Raw genomic sequence first — 17,475 nt, forward strand, 5'->3', positions numbered from 1 at the left:
TATATATCTGAATAAAGAGGGAAGAGGCTGCAGTAACTTAAATCTGAGGCTATATTGGACATAACCCACATTTTGAGTAACCCCAATATAAGGCATTCTCAAGAAAAGGGTTATTTCAAACAGCTAAAGTAATAGTAATTCAACATTGACAGTTCTATAAAGCTGTTAAAACTAAGATGTTTTATAATGTCAGTGAATCATAGCTCATTGTGAAAGCCCAGAGTTTTAACAATAGCACATTATATCTTGTTTCCCCTGGAATGCACTGCCTGTAAGTAAGTGGGTCTGAGAATATTGATTTCAAACTTGTTAAGTGAGCCAAGATTTCAGGAAGATATAGAAATATAAATGAAAGAATACTGTAATTTGTTTAAAGGATAATCCAAATGTCAAAGCTAATTTTAAGCTTTAAAAGTCCATCTTTGACTATCAACTACAAGCTAAATAAGAAGGGGAGGATGCACCATGCAGAAGAAATTTCTACTTTGAAAATACACATAGGTTGTCTTATTTATTTTTCTGTGATAGTCAGAACAAATATCACTCTTTTGCAAAAAGGATGATCTTTTTGAGATTTGAATTTAGAGCAAGTTTCCATCATAGCAACACAATATGTGCAAACAATGAAAACTGTGACCAAAAGTTATTAGTACTGAATATTTTCTCCTCCTCTATTAGAAAATGGCATTTTTAAATAAATGGTAACAGTGAAGAAGTTGGAGTCATTTGTTCCTGAAGATATAAGTACTAGGCAAAATCCATTTTTGGACCTACATAGTTTCACATTTAGGCCATAGTTCTCTCAGATAAAGAAGCAAGATGGCAAGTAGATATAATTATATTATATAAATCCTAGGTTAGGATTTTTCTGGTCCTATGGCCAGAAGAATCCCTACTGACACTTAATCCTTCACTTGGATTCAGAGCTGGTAGAGATTTTATGACTGCCAAGCAGATATTTTTGCAATCACTCCAAATGGCACCAGAGAACTCATGGAAAGCTTTAGTTTGGCTATTCCTCTAACAGATATAGAAGTAGTTTTTATCATACCACAAAACATGTTTGGAAGAAAGGATTGCATGGATCTGATGATTAGATTAATAGCTGTACCATACAAAGGTTTCGCAACAATAGATGTATCAAATATACAGAATATTCTTCTCAATAATGGACACAAAGTTTGGTTTTATTTTTCACACTAGATGATTAATTTTTATATATTGCCAAACCCTGAAAAAAGTATACAGTGTTGCATATAATAAATCCTTTAAAATCAAGATTGAGATTGCATTATAGGGTAAAATTTATAATCATATACACATCAGAATACCAAATGGTTGATGAAGAATGTATAACCCCAACAGCTGATCAGGTAGGACAGTATAGGAACTTGACTGCTGTCATTTCTGCATACAAATTGGAACAAACATAGTAAATGTATTGTCCTAAGCAGGCTTTGAAAAAAGTCTAAAAAGTCTAAATCAAATTATTAAAAAAGAAATAGTCATATAAAAATGAACATCAGCAGCAAAAAAACTAACACTTGCAAACTATCCTGAAAGAGAGGTTCTGAATAGCTCTTGGTGGTTCACAGAATGTCACTTGATTCCTAATATTTTATTAGGAACAATGGACAAGCTGGACTAACAATAATCATAAAGAGACATCATAGATGTGGTGGGGTATTGAGATACTATAATGATGGTTCCAATCCATCCAAAACTGGCTATATTGTTTAGAAAAAGGGGATGAAACTCTTTATTTCTTCTATACAGTACTTGGCATGGAGGTGTGAAAAGTACATAAAGAGCCAAAGAAACCTTTATTAGTACAAAGTTCAATAAATAAACAGAGAAATTCTAACTTTTGCAAAATAATCCCACATACTGTCAGGTTGAAATATGAACTCCTGGTAGACAGTTTCTTTGTTTTTCCTGTTTCATTATATTGCATTAAACTTTATTTGCTCAGTGAAGACAATGGCCCTATCTCGGAATGAGTTCCTTATCCGTCATCCTGGTGTGCAGTCCTGCAGCACTTTCATATTGCAAAGGCTTGACTCTTGAGAAATAATGAGTGAAGAAAAGAAGTCTTGACTTGACATAACGATAAATGAGGTGAAACTTTTTTTTACCGTCAAGAAACCAGTTTTGGTCCATAGAAAAAAGAAGTTTCTATTTTAATATGAAATATAAAGCATTCATTGTACAAAAAAGTGTTTTTCATCAGAAGCAAAGGGAGAACAAAGATAAAGGCAGCAATTGAATGAATGAGTTGAGAAAACTAAGATAATGCCGTTGATAATCAGTTCAAGGCGACACATTGTTCACCAGGCCATCGGCCCAGCCCTAGGGGAGAGCTTTTAAAAGTATCCCTGTATGCATTTTCACTCTCCTCATTACCATACCTGCTCTTTGAAACTCACCAGTGGTTCCAACAAACTGCACTGACACCTGCCGGAAAGAGCGGATGACCCATCTTAATCAACTACTTCTGTGAAAAGTCTATGGAAAGAACTGTGTCCCATCTTCACTTTGCTATTCAGAAAGCTATTTGTCAATGGGTATCCTGAGAGCCATTGCTATGAACAAAGATCTGTTTCTGTGCACTAGAAATATGGCACCATGATCAAAGTTAAGGAGAATCTCCTACTTGTTTCCTTTGTTCATGAATATGTCCCTTCTCTTATAGGGCTACTAACACCAGAATAATTACCTGTACTTTATCCAGTACTAGTTTGATTGTAGTGCAATGATTTCAGCAGCGCTCTGAATGGAATCGGGATTTTGAAGCAGTCTATTTACTTTTAACAAGGCATTTCTCCTATCTCGAAGACCATAACAAATGTTGCAGTCACATCACAGTATTATTTGGGGGTAGTCCATAGATATCAAGTGGAAAAAAAATAAGCTGCCTTACAAAAAAGATTCTGAACAATACAAGTTTGGATTAAAAGCCGAAATACAGTCCTAAGTACTACAATAAACAGAACATTTGTCATTGACTATATTTCGAATGTAGACTACTTCCTTAAAGATAACATATATTCTTCAGAGAAAAATATATACTAGTCTAATACTATACTAATCTAATTTAGTTTTTAAAAAGAAATTTTAAAAAGCTCCTATGTGTGTTGAAATGTCATTATGAATCTTATCTGCAATATAGTAACGTATGCTCCAGAAGGTCAATTGGTAAACATATATAATGTCTATATATGTGTGTGTTTCCCAGAGAAGATGTATACATTTATATGAACTTAACACTGAAAGCATATTCTTTAGTTGTGACTAAAATCATGATGCACATTCTTCATCAGGAATATTTTTTTCTATTGGGCAGTCCAGTTTACTATTCTGCCCATAATCATGTGAGCAACAGTTATCAAGGATACACAAGACTGGTTTAAAAACACTTCAATATATTAATACAAAATAATAAATTAATACTGAATAATCCAGCAACATTTGTGCCAATAAAACTGGTGTATTAAAGTTTTGATTATTTACCTTGTTTCATAATAAGAAAATCAGATTTTTCTTCAGCTTGCTATGACCTTGTTAGATACAACTTCCATAATGACTAGTTGTTCTAAGATTCCAGCATAGTAGATTGATGCCCTATTCAGTACAGTGTGATTTTTTTTTTCTAAATATACCATAGGATTGCAGCTTTACCTTCAAAATATTATACTGTTTGAAACATGTTGGGCGACCTATGCCAAGTCATTGCTTCTCATTGTCAACTCTTTGTAAACTGCTGTGAATGCACTGTAAAATGAATTAAAGATAACTTAATGATCTATCCAAAGTCTTCAGAGATGATAGTTATCTGAAGTTTGATTTCCCAATTGAAGTTATTTATTTATTATATTTATATCCCATCTTTCTTCCATGAGCTGCTCATGTTGTTTACTTTTTTACAGTACAGTATGCAGAGGAATAGGAATGTGCTGATGATCACCATGTTTACTTCTACAAATGATGTTGTCTGGTTTAATTTCATCAGATCAATGCATATTTCTTACACTAAACTACTTTGAAGTGCTGCTTTTCATTCATGTTATAGTCTGTTTTGTTTCTGATATGTCTGCAGATTCAGCTGATAACTATGACGATGAATACAATCCCGAATATATAGAGCCAGCAGAAACTGAGATCAGATATAGTTTCTTTGACTCTGATTGGATTTATGAATTCTTCACTCAGGATGGTACTTCATTATTCTTATTATAGGATGGGGAAACAGAATATGGGAAGTGAAAGAAAGGAGTCCAATCTTTGGCTAAATACAGAACTGGGGAAAATGGAGAAATCTGTTCTGCTTCTATAAATCTGCCATGGCAAGCTTTAGTGTTCTGGGTGAACTTCACTGTTCTGGGTGAACCACCTTTTCAGTAAAGATTGGTAAAGATAGATAATCATTTTCATGGTTGCTGTCTTACACTGCACACACGAATCAGACTTTTTATAAAATAAACTTCAGGTTTATTTCCCTATGCTAGTAAATCCCTGCCAGACAAACCCATGCCAGAATAATGGAATCTGTAAAAGAAACAGAAACAGCTATACGTGTTCCTGCCCTGAACCATACACAGGATCAAAGTGTGACCGTGGTAAGTTACACATTCATTTTGTCATTGCTATTATATAAAGCGGAGAAATGTAGACATTATTGCAAATCTTATAGTTTACAAAATATAAAATAGTTTTGTTCACATTCCATTTTAAAAGTCAGTTGCAAAGCTAAGGACTTCCAACTTTACACAACTATAACTTTACTTTCTGTAGTACTTTTCATTTTAATTGGGTTGTCCCACTATTACCCATCATAATTTCCAATCCTGAATACATACAAGAAGTTGCATGTGTATTTTTGTTAATATATATCTTTCTGGAAAATGAATCCTGTAGAAGGAGAATTCAAACAAGTGCAATGGTATGAATGGAATAGTCTCATTTTGCGTTTAGGATTAGTGTGTGCATATGTATGTACTGTGGATGTCTCTTCAAAAAGATGAACAAGGATTCTAGAAAGCAGGATGATATTGGATATTAGTTTCCCACAATAAAAAAATAAAATTTTAATCAAAATTAGTATGTAAGAGATAAAATATACCCACAAGAAAAGGTAATATCCTAGGGCAGTATTTCTCAACCTGGTTGGGGAATTCTGGGAGTTGAATTCCACACCTCTTAAAATTGCCAAGGTTGAGAAACATTGTCCTAGGCTATTCAAAATATTGTCACTTCCTGTTTCAAGGCATGGAGAATAATAACTATGGAACATACTAGGGATACTTTAGAAAGTGATTTAGTCCTGAAATAGATTGTCACTATGAAACCACTTGAGAATAAAATAAAATCCTCATGGCCTTCTGTCTGGATTACTGCAATGCGTTCTACATGGGGCTACCCTTGAAGAGCATTTGGAAGCTTCAGTTGGGGCAGAATGTGGCTGCAAAGGTAGTAAATGGAGTCGTATGTTCAATACACGTAACACCCCTGCTATGGAAGCTGCATTGGTTGCCAGTGTGCTTCCAGGTGCAATTCAAGGTGCTGGTTGTCACCTTTAAAGCCCTTCATGGCTTGGGACCGGGTTACCTAAGGGACCGTCTTCTCCCAGTTGTTTCTACCCATCCAATTCGATCTGGTAGATTGGGCATGCTACAGATCCCGTCAGCCAAAGAATGTCGGTTGGCAGGGACTAGAAGGCATGCCTTTTCAGCCATAGCTCCTGCCCTCTGGAATATTCTCCCTTCAGAAATCAGGATGTCCCTGACCCTGTTGGCCTTTCATAAGGCCGTGAAGACCTGGTTATGTGCTCGGGCCTGGGGCCGCAAGCGCAGTAATGGTTCCATTTCTTGGCTATATTAACATCTTACATTGCTTACTTGGCAGCCATGTATATTTATTCTGTACTGTAACTGTTTTAACTGTAATTGTTTAATTGTTTTATAGTTTTTTATTGTTGTAAGCTGCCCAGAGTCACTTGTTGAGATGGGCGGCTATAGAAATCAATCAATCAATCAATCAAATAAATAAATAAATAAATGAGGTAGCTTCAAGTCTGACTGTTATTTCAGCAATAGGAAATAAAATTTTAGAATGCAGCAGCAGAAGGAAAATATAAGAACTTACTTTAATTGTCCAAGCATAAAATAATACATTAAGGATTTAGAAAACAACTGCTGCCATTTTAGCTAGTTCTCATTACATTTCAGAAACATTTGGAAAAAAAATGTGAATAAAGAACATACAGGGTAAGAAATATGAATACACCAAGCAATCTTGAGGTGCTGGTGGAGCATTTCACATTTCTGTATGGAAGTGTTCTGACGTTCCAGTGCTCTTCTGGCTACAGTCTGGACAGAAATAAAGCTAGAGGGGCATTCTACAATATATCTTTCTGTTCATTTCTTTCTTTTTTAAAGTAAGCTTTCCTACCTAGTCTAAATAGTTTCTCCTATTAGGTCATGGCAGGGAGACAAAGTATCATTGGATCCCTTGGCTCCAAGGCTCTTTCTGCCATACAAGCTACCCAATCTTTTTGCACATTTCCATGTCTGGAAATTTCTGAACTTGAATAAAATTAATTTAATAGCTAGTCATGAAAGCTGGCAGGAAGGCAAAATGATTAAGGGGGCAAAGCAAAATCTGAACAAACCTTTGCTATGATAGTTTTTGTCTAAACAAAGTCAAGTCAAATATTGGAGCAATAGCTAAATAGGGAGTGAATATCTTCAGTTATAAAACTAAATATCTTCAGTTTAAGTTAAACACAGTTAATAGCAATGTGAGCTCCTACTATGGATTTCTGGAATTGGAAAAGATATCCTTAAAAAAATGGACAACTTCTAAAATATAATTATAGCAGTATTATCTCTAGGGAAAAATAATTTAAAAAATGAATGTTTTATGAAGAATTTCTTTAAATCAAATAGCTGAAGTATAACTGTATAAAACAATGCATTCTTAAATATTAGCCAACACAGTAAAGAAAAATAGTGTGAAAAATATAAAAAATCAAAATGATAATGGAAGAACTATTTGAAATTATTCAATAACTTGCTAAATTTTACAAAATTATGTATAGCAGGGAACTCATTGGCAGATAATTAGTGAGATAAAACAGAAACTATGCCCATAACTGAAGAACCTGTATATTGGGATTTTTCAAAATCAGTCCATTGAAGAAATTGTTGGTAGGATACCTATACGCACAAAGTATAACAACCTTATGTCAGCCCCACTAGGTAGACCACACAATGAAATCAATTTCATGTTATCTTAAACTATTTTATTGAGATTGGCTATAGTAACAGAATATTGTAAATCTGATTGTGCTGTACCTCCTTCTCCTTCTTTTAGTTCAGTGAATTAGGGAAGCATCTGCCTGATCCACTTTTGAATGTTATCGTATTGTCGTGGACTTAAAAAGTGTTTCAGCCTCTTTTGCCTAGATAACAATTCCTGCACATTTCCATCAAGGTCATGTTCCTTACTCTCTGCACCTTCTAATGCTACAAAAATTGCAAATGGTCATGACTTTCTGAGCATTAATCTCTAGAGGAGTGTAAAATTGGAAAGTCCCTTTTTCACTGCTCAAAGTAACTAATAATAGAAATAAAAACAAAATTAATTACTTGACTGTGAATACCTAAAATATTTGGTGAAGATAGATTGGAAAAATTACTACCTTTTACTATGCCCTGGTATAGCAACAACTTAAGACAATTTTCTGGTATAGCCAGAAAATGCCCTGGTATACTATACCCTGGTATAGCAGCAACTTAAGAAAATTTTCAGTTTTCCGGTGGGGGGGTAGCTGATCTGCTTCCATCTCCCCAAATACGTCTGCAAAGTCTTGGTATTGATCAGGCAAGCCTTCTAAATGTGGCAAGTTAGGGCGCGGCGTGGCGATCGCTGCCCTTCCAACCCCCACACGTGCAACTATCTTCGCTGTAGGAGCTTGGTAAAATCCATCTTTAAAAGTCACAGTTCTGTGCTCCCAGTTTATATAGGGGCTTTTATAGGTCAACCAGGGGATCCCCAGGATTACCAAGGGATTGCCAACAGGTGCTACAACGAATTTCAAAGTCTCACGGTGGCTGCCCATTTGCATTGCCACAGTTCCAGTGAAATGGGTTGCCGGCCCCTCCCCCTGCCATTGAACCATCCAACTGTGTGAAGATCAAAGGCTGCTGGAGGGGGAAGCTAGGCAGGTCCCAAGCAGCAACCAGATCAGGGTGAATTAAACACCTGGAACACCCAGAGTCAACTAAAGCCCATACCTCTGTAGTTTTTGTGCGGGAACCCAATTTCACTTTTACTGCTAAAGTGGGACAGTCAGCACTCACCATAGCATCTTTGTGCCCATCCTCCTCCACCTGCCCGCAGGCGCTCTTCATGGCAGGTGGCTGGCATTTCCCGTCGGCTCCTTAGAGTCATCTTCAGCCTCTCCTGAGAAGTAGATTACTTCCTCAGCATCGGCTGTCCCCTTGGCTGCTGTCATCCACCGCGAGGGGAGGCGATTTGGCCGGTGGCTTCCCCGCTCGATCTCCAGCTTTGGCTTTTGGGCAATCAGCTGCTCGGTGGCCCTCCTTTCTGCATCGGAGTCACTGACCCCTCGTGTAGCGCCGATCTCTCTCCTCATCCCAAGCTCTATAGCTTGGCCGGGCAGCAGTCGTAGCACTTCAGGGTCCCCTCATGGTGGTGGGTGGTTTTTCAGATTTTCTAGTTTGCATGAAGGTATGCTGAGCATGCTCAGCCTTTCCTGCCAGACAGATCCAGTCATACAATGCCTCTGGGTCATCTCTACACAACGCCCACCGTAGGACGTCCCGGTTAAGTCTCTCTTTAAACCGTTCTATTAGGGTTGACTGAGACCAGTCAGGGATTTTCCCAGCTAGAGCCTTAAACTCTAGGGCGTAATCAGCTATGGACATTTGGCCCTGGGTAAGATCCTTCAGTGCCTTCTTAGCTCTTGCCTTGGCCAGAGGATCCTCAAAATGCAGCTTTAACACCCACATGAAATCATCAAAATAATCAAGTGCAGGGGAGTCAGCATCACTTAACTGAACGTACCAGTCAGCCGCTTGACCCTTCAACTTGGTGGCAATGGCAATTATCTTAGCCTCTTTGGAAGGGAAGTATGCTCCAAACCGCCTCATATAACTTTTAGCATTAGTTAAAAAGAAAGATAACTTTGCTGGATCCCCATCAAACTTGACAGAAAAGTCTCTCACCCCCACTCCAGTTGGAGCAGAATTGGCAGCCACTTGAGTGGTTGGGCCCCAGGTTACAGTAGCTTTCCCTCTTCAGGGTGGGGACACTGGTGATCGAGCCCTGCGGGGTGGAGATTCATCCCAGAGCCATCTCCGGCCCCGCTCCACTGGCAGTCCAAATGGGAGGATGGGGGTTGGTTCGGGAAGCTGGGATCTCCTCCACGCTTCCCCTGCCCCTCCAGTGACAGAGACAGGTTTCTTAGCATGTACTCTATCAATTCTATTTTGGCCTCCATCACTCTTAGTCTTTCAGGGGTTTGAGAGTCCTCTCTCCCTCGCATGTTCGCCTTTCTCTCTGTTGACACCGTAGTAGATTCTTTGTCTGGGGTTAGAGGGAACCGATACTTCCAGGACGCCCCTGACGTCCCTGGCTGGGGTTCCCCTACTTCATCCAAGGTGATCAACTTTGTGAGCAATTCACTGGGTGCCGGTTGCTCTGGCTCTTCCCCATCATTAGGTTCCTCCTCATCAGAATTGGAACTCGATCCATCCCAGGAGTCTGAAGGTTCTGGGGTGAGGTTCAGTTCTCTGCTCTTGACCGTTGACTCAGGCATCAAGCTAGCCGTCTCCTCAAGTCCCCAGGTCGTGAGCTTGGACTCGGCCATCGTTAACTATTTTCCCTCTCAAGAAACTGATCTTGGTAGGAGCTAACGGTACAACTTTGGGGATTCTCAGCTTCATGTAATGGTTGCCTATTCTAAAACACTGTCAGACTCATGAACAGGAATTCAAAGATATCTGATTTATTAAGGAATAGTATGTAGGATCACAGAGAAAGCTGAGAATGATGAAAGCACACCAAATTCAAACTAAAAACCCTTGGTGCAAATGAAATCCCTCCCCCCCCCCCAGGTAGAATCTTCTCAAGTTCACAATCCCAGGTGCTCCTAATGGTTTCTGATGGTCTGTGGGAAAAGGCCTTGAACAGAGAACATAACCCAAACACATTCCATTGTACTGATTCCATATACAGAGCTTGGTACAACGTTTCACAGCAGCTCCCTCCCAAACAGAAACTCGCATCAGCACCATGGCATGTGAAACGTTACGATGTATAAACTACATTGAATCAGTGAACATGACCATTTCAGGGTTTCCCTCAATTATAAATAAACATTTATATTTCTAATGAAAAACTTAATTAAGGAAACTAAACTGTAAACCAGCTTTTAGTCAAGTTAAACACACTTAGGAATAAAGTGAACTTATTCTAGGAAGTGTGTGTGTGTGTGAGTGTGTGTGTATGTATATATGATTTTTTTTTTCTCTGCAGTATACTATTTTGTGATATTGTTTCAAACACCATCGCAACTCAGTGGCTATATAATAATTAATACAGAATAGTACTTTTGTTTAAAATATGAACATGAGCCATGCCAATTCATAATATTTATGTGTGGAACAAAGAGGAAATATTTGAAATCCAACTGTATATTAGTATTTATTGTGCTTTAATGACAGGATCCAATTGCTGTTGTTCTGTCACAGTTGCTTTTTTCCCCCCAAGTTTATGCACATTTCCATATCTGCAGGGGGTGAAAGAGTAGGACTTGTATGGTTGTTTGTTTATTTATTTTATTATTTTATTTTATTTTATTTTATTTTATTTTATTTTATTTTATTTTATTTTATTTTATTTTATTTTATTTTATTTTATTTTATTTTAATCTAATTTATCCCCGCCCATCTCCTCCTGTCGGGCGGTTTACAACAAGTGATTAAAACCATCAGAATAATACAAAAAATAAAATACTATAAAAACACTATAAATAGAAATAAAAAATAAAGAATAAATTGTTCACTGATTTACAGCTCTGTAACTGTAACTTTCACCAGGAGTTAAAGTAAAATTGCACCTTTGCATAATCCTTGCACTGTGTAAAGTCTGTTTTAAGCAGGTGTCCAAAACTTGAAAAATCTAGCTAACTTTCTTGTCCTTTTTACTGTTATTATATAACCATAGTGAAAAATACATGCCAGAGAATCAACTGCAATCAAGGAGACTGTCTGATTACATTAAGAGCTCCATATTATCAGTGCAGCTGTAGACACCCATATAAACCACCATTATGTGAAAAAGGTGAGACAAATCATTGCTATCATACCAGTCACCAAGTTCTAGCATTAGTTCTATTACTGCTGCTTTCCATGTATTATGCACAGTAAAAAGTTTCCCTCAAGATGGCCTGCTTGGAGTAATTTTAAGTGCCAGTGAGCCTATAGACTCATTGGCACTTAAAATGAGGAATAGACAGAGGAAAAGTAATTTAGGAGTTTTTAGAACTGATCTTCCCATAGTAAATCCACTTACCTTTTTGTGTGTATGTATAAAAAGTACCCTTGAATGAATAGCTCTTTACATTGTATGAACAAGCTATCAGACTGATTTAAATACAATGTTCTATATAATTTTTGAATACTAGCATATTCATCTTGTCAACCAAATCCTTGTAAAAATGGAGGCACCTGTCAGGGGCATCGTTTAAGATTCAAATTCAGCTGCAAATGCCCTGAAGGTTTCAGAGGAAAATTCTGTGAACAAGGTAAGGGAACACTCTGTATTTTGAAATAGTGGCAAAACTAGTACTGGGGGTGATGGTGGATAAATTAACTTTTGAACATTCTAATTATCTGCTAATAATTTACCAAGAACTAATTAATATTCTTTATACTGTAGACTTGTACACATAAAACTGATTTGAGCCCCATGTTGATCATCATCGTCATCGTGTAAAAAGTAAATTCAAAATATCCAACATATGCATTTTTGGTAAAATCTAAACTGGGTGGAATGCAGATTCTTATGAGATATCATTCTCTGATTCTGTGTGGGTTCATGTATCTAAGAATGGAGAGAAAAAATGTCAGAACAGGCCAAAATAAAACAAAAAGATCTTTCAAAATGTAATCATCTTGTTGTAGGGCCTGAAGATTGCTTTGAAGAAAATGGCCACACATACAGAGGAAATGTTAGCCAAACAATCCTCCAGAAAAGATGCCTTCACTGGAATTCTCATTTTCTTTTGGACAGTAGTTATAATGCATTCATGGAACAGGCTGACGATTATGACCTTGGTGACCACAACTTCTGCAGGTATTCCATGTACACAAGAAGGCCCTATTCCATGAGTTTCAACCTATTACCAAGTAATGATTAGTCATCAGCTTTGTTCTGAGAACATCCTTAACTCGGTCCCTAATAGGCTGTAAGAACTGACACCATTAGTCCCAATAATGGTCTGACTCATGCACAGTTGGATTAGGCAGAATTCAGATTTACTGAGATAGAGTGTACAGAACAAAAGAAAAGCTGCGATTGAAAGATTCCCACCTAAACAAGCTAATTAAAACTTTCCAGCACCCCTCTCCCCCCTCCTATCTCTTTCCCATCTAAGCTCTAACGGTCAGCCATACCAGGCACAGATGTCTCTGGCGGTACAACCTTGACTCCCCCCATTCAGCCCAAACAATAAGGATTCACACTCTCTGCAGTTCCCCCTCCCATCAGGTTCTTGACACATGTTGACTCATCATGGCAAGTGAACACAATCAGAAGATTCAGCAATCATTTGATTGTGGAGTCTGACATAGGCTTTCTTATCCCCAAAATGGTAAGTCACAAAATATTCATTTACGAGAAGATGGACTCACTGACACTCTCTGGTCCCCTGGAATGCTTTCTACCATTCCATCTTTCCCATCTCCTTTTTCTAGATGCTGTCACCATTTTTATTTTTAAGAACGGATATTAAAACTGCCAGTTTTCTATGTCGTTTAAAATCAGTTGGGACACCAAGAGAACCTGGTGGATGACAAGTGAGGATATGTTGGTACCACACTGTCTACCCCTCTGTTAGTATAATGTAGGATAGATTGTTCCTGCTACCAATGATGAAATAACTATCAGTACTATTAATTCATTTTTTTTTACTGAAAAACATCAGAAATATTTGACCTCACCATAGAAATAATTACTACTTTGGGTAATATTTTGATACTCAAATACTTTCCTAAGGAATGAATGCTGACAGCATATCTGTAAACACATGAAAATTAAGCTTAGACATTGTCCTAATATTACTACTAAAAGTAGGTAAGTACAATAAACTGAGAAGTTGTCATTATGAATAATGTTTTGTCTTCTTGGTTCCTGAATGACTTGATATTTCAGTGTGAACATTGTTCAGTTCCACTGCATATCAGTTTTTCAATTAATAACTTCTTTTCTTGAAGACCCATTCTTCTGACTGGTGAATCTTGAAACCTTTCTTCTTTAGGAATCCAGATGGTGATGAAAAACCCTGGTGCTTTGTCAATGTGAATAACAAATTCAAGTGGGACTTCTGTGATGTCTCCCCATGCTTGTCAACAGGTAGAATAGATAATAGTAACATGGAGTATATTGAGTATGACATTAATGTAGTATGGCATTAATTTAGATTGGCAATAATTGATTTTGTGCCATCCATCTACCTCAAGAACACAGCTCACATGATGCCCAAGAGTTTAATGATACTGGAAGATTTCTCATTTGTAGAGCATCAAAAAATGTACCAAACAACATATCTTGAGATGTCTATTATCAAGAGATATTAAAGAGGATGAAATATAGAACAGGAAAGAAGAAAATAAATGAATTACATAATGGAGAAATAATATTCTGCATGAATCTTACAATGCAATTAAGGAAGCTTTCTTTGATGCTGTAGTATTCTTTTTCTTCAAGGAACTATTTCTAAGCAGAAGATTTTAAAGAATATTTTAGGAATATGGGAAGAAGAAATTATTTCCCTTTGTGCCAAGTCACTTACATAACAGAATATGTTTAAATCTATTGTAGTAGGGCTACCAGATCTTGGCTGCAAAAATCCAGGTGACTGTTAGATGACCACAAAAAGATATAGAAATGCTTTATCTCATCTAAAATTCTTATCTAATGACTGTCTGGATTTCTAAAGCTCAGATTTTATATTCTTTATTTATTTATTTAACATATTTCTACATCACTGTAATAAAAAGACTTTCAGTGCCTTACATAATTATAATATCTTCCTTAGATATTACTGTTCACATTTTAGGACTAATGGACACAAGACGTTTTCAAGTTAAGCCAGTCATCATTTTACCAGATGTCTTCCAAATTTGACATGTGTTAATACCATTTTATGATGCTATAACATTATGCTTAGGTGGCACTTCGAAAGTACAAATATTGTTTATTTATTCATTTAAAAGATTTATATAGCTGCCCATCTTATGTATTATAGCCCTGGGAAGCATATAAACAATAACAAAACAATAAAAAGTATAAAACTAAAATAAAAACTCCCAGTACTCCCGCAAAACAACAAACCCATCACATCCAAGAAACAACTTTCCTGGGCATCAGCCACACACTATTTTAATGCTTGTGGGAAGGCCAGGGGGGTAAGGGCCTGCTGGATCTCAGGGGGAAGGGTGTTCCAAAGGTCAGGAGCCACTACTGAGAAGGTGTGTGGCCTAGGTCCCACTAGATGGCAACATTTAAGGGAAGTGTCAGCCTCATGAGGTAGTCCAGAAAGGAAGCACACCCAGAAAAACTAATTCTACTTTATTGTAACAGTAACAAAAACTTGCAAGTCTGAAAGTACATTTCTTCCCTGTCACCTTTACAGCCCAAGAAACTAGGGAGCATCCCTTCTGAGATGATTGCTACGCCCCCGTTCCTGCTGCAGGCTACAATGCCTCTTATCCAACCATTCCCCTGGCTGTAGTTTTTCCCCCATCTCCCGAAGCCATTCCCATATACCATTAGCACCCCCCTTCAGTCTCAGTCTACCTTCCTGAGTTCTCAGGGGAAACTGATTGTGGGCTGTGAAAATGAATGGCAGCTGTGTCACTTCCCTCTTCTGCTTGTAACTGCCCAAGACAACAAGAGGTGTTCTAGGTTACATTAACAGAATCTTGCAAACCTGAAAGTACATTTCTTCCCTTTACAGGCCAAGAAACTAGGAAGGGTCCCTTCTGAGATTTTTGCCCTCATTCCTGCTGTGGGCTAAGCTGCCTCTTATCCGACTGTTCCCCTGGCTGTGGCTCTTCCCCCTTTGTCTCTTGCCAGCAGTGCTCTAGGCATCTCTTGTGTTATTTCATCTACAGCAGCTACTCAGTAAATCAAGAGAGTCCACACAGGTGCAATCCAATCCAGAGCCCTTGTAACATGCTCATTCAAAGCTGCAACCAAGGCCTCAACCAAACTGTGCTCCAGAGCTCCCAGAAAACCCGCAAGATCCTTCTGGAACCTGGGGTGGGCTGATCTAATAGGCCCTACATCCTTGCAGTGGGGGTGGGGGTGGAGAACTCCAGAGCCAAAAGGGAGTGATCTGTCCACAGCATGGGACTGATGTTAACATCCCTAAACCCAGATCACAACACCACTGCCCTCAGACAAAGACCAGACCTAATGTTTGATCAACACAGTAGATTAGGTCCTCAATAAGCTGGATCAGGTCTGTGGTGCCCATGGTGGCCATGAACTCCTGAGCCACCTCTGAACCTGGGCCCAAATAAGACAGATTGAAGTCCCCCAGGACCATAAGCCTGGAAAACTCCATCTGATCCTTATGGCCTAATAACAGAGTCTCACATTCAGCTACTGTAGATCTGGGGCAGTGCCCCTAAAGGCTTGCAGAGATTCCTGCATAGATTTTCTGTCCATTCCCTGATAAAAAAATGGGTATTAAGTATTAAAGAACTGATTAAGTTAAATTTTAGCTTAATTAGGTCTACTGCCGATATAACATCTCCAGTCTGGTTATCTTCTTTATATTGTAGCAAAGTTCTCTGGGAACATAACAACCTCCCCCAAGAATCATGCAATAGATATTGCATCCAGAACATGCGGGAAACCAGAAATAATAAGACCATTCAAGAGAATCTATGGAGGTGTCAAGTCAACTCCTGGCAAGCATCCATGGCAAGCTTCTCTTCAGATGAAGATTTCAATGGGTGTACCAAAGGGACATTACTGTGGAGGAGTACTAATTGAGCCATGCTGGGTTCTTACCGCAGCACACTGTATCACGTAAGCATACTTGCCAGATTCAGTCAATTTGCTTTTCACTGTGATCTTTTACAGCAGGGTCTTCATTCCAAACTGGACAGAATTTGAAAGGGATGAATATGCAAGGCTTAAAGTACCAGTTTTGGCCCTTAAATCTCCAACATTACACAAATGCAAAACAAAAAAAGGCTAAATATTTGGTTCCATCCACTCTGTAGAGGACTCTGAAGACTGTAAGAACAAAAGGTAGCTGACTTGCAGTCCCAAGGCTGGACCTTTTTTGTTGTATTACAACAGAAACTATACTGTGCCTTACACAACCATAGAGGCCTGAATTATTAAAAGTTGCAAGTTACATAATCTTTACTAACATAGATTAATACAGATTTCAATTAGACAGATATTTTACCTTTCCTTCATAGGAACACTGCAGTGTCAGAATGGCTGTTCATAATATTAATTCTTTTTGCTAGTTAAAACATCTAGGATTCAGCATCAGTTGTTTGTAGATCTAATATATGTAACATATAATACTGTAGTGTGATAAGAGTTGGAACTGATAAAGGTTTGTTGTTTATTCGTTCAGTCACTTCCAACTCTTCGTGACTTCATGGACCAGCCCACGCCAGAGCTTCCTGTCGGTCGTCAACACCCCCAGCTCCCCCAGGGACGAGTCCGTCACCTCTAGAATATCATCCATCCATCTTGTCCTTGGTCGGCCCCTCTTCCTTTTGCCCTCCACTCTCCCTAGCATCATTATCTTCTCCAGGGTGTCCTGTCTTCTCATTATGTGGCCAAAGTATTTCAGTTTTGCCTTTAATATCATTCCCTCAAGTGAGCAGTCTGGCTTTATTTCCTGGAGGATGGACTGGTTTGATCTTCTTGCAGTCCAAGGCACTCTCAGAATTTTCCTCCAAAGCCACAGTTCAAAAGCATCTATCTTCCTTCTCTCAGCCTTCCTTATGGTCCAGCTCTTGCAGCCATATCTTACTACTGGGAATACCATTGCTTTAACTATGCGGACCTTTGTTGTCACTGTGATGTCTCTGCTCTTAACTATTTTATCGAGATTTGTCATTGCTCTTCTCCCAAGGATTAAACATCTTCTGATTTCCTGACTGCAGTCAGCATCTGCAGTAATCTTTGCAC

General features: G+C 38.2%; 1 protein-coding gene across 1 annotated transcript in view; it reads left to right on the plus strand.

Annotated features, from left to right (window-relative positions):
• Nucleotides 1-17,475, plus strand: part of HABP2 (hyaluronan binding protein 2) — a 41,950-nt gene that overhangs the window by 12,060 nt on the left and 12,415 nt on the right. Inside the window, exons 3-9 of the mRNA XM_063307191.1 lie at nucleotides 4,097-4,213; nucleotides 4,506-4,616; nucleotides 11,251-11,367; nucleotides 11,711-11,830; nucleotides 12,210-12,381; nucleotides 13,565-13,659; nucleotides 16,098-16,347. Coding sequence (XP_063163261.1) covers nucleotides 4,097-4,213; nucleotides 4,506-4,616; nucleotides 11,251-11,367; nucleotides 11,711-11,830; nucleotides 12,210-12,381; nucleotides 13,565-13,659; nucleotides 16,098-16,347 — 982 coding nt within the window. The remainder of the gene's footprint in view (nucleotides 1-4,096; nucleotides 4,214-4,505; nucleotides 4,617-11,250; nucleotides 11,368-11,710; nucleotides 11,831-12,209; nucleotides 12,382-13,564; nucleotides 13,660-16,097; nucleotides 16,348-17,475) is intronic.

The sequence above is a fragment of the Candoia aspera genome, chromosome 6 (genome assembly GCF_035149785.1).
Source record: "Candoia aspera isolate rCanAsp1 chromosome 6, rCanAsp1.hap2, whole genome shotgun sequence".
NCBI lineage: Eukaryota > Metazoa > Chordata > Lepidosauria > Squamata > Boidae > Candoia > Candoia aspera.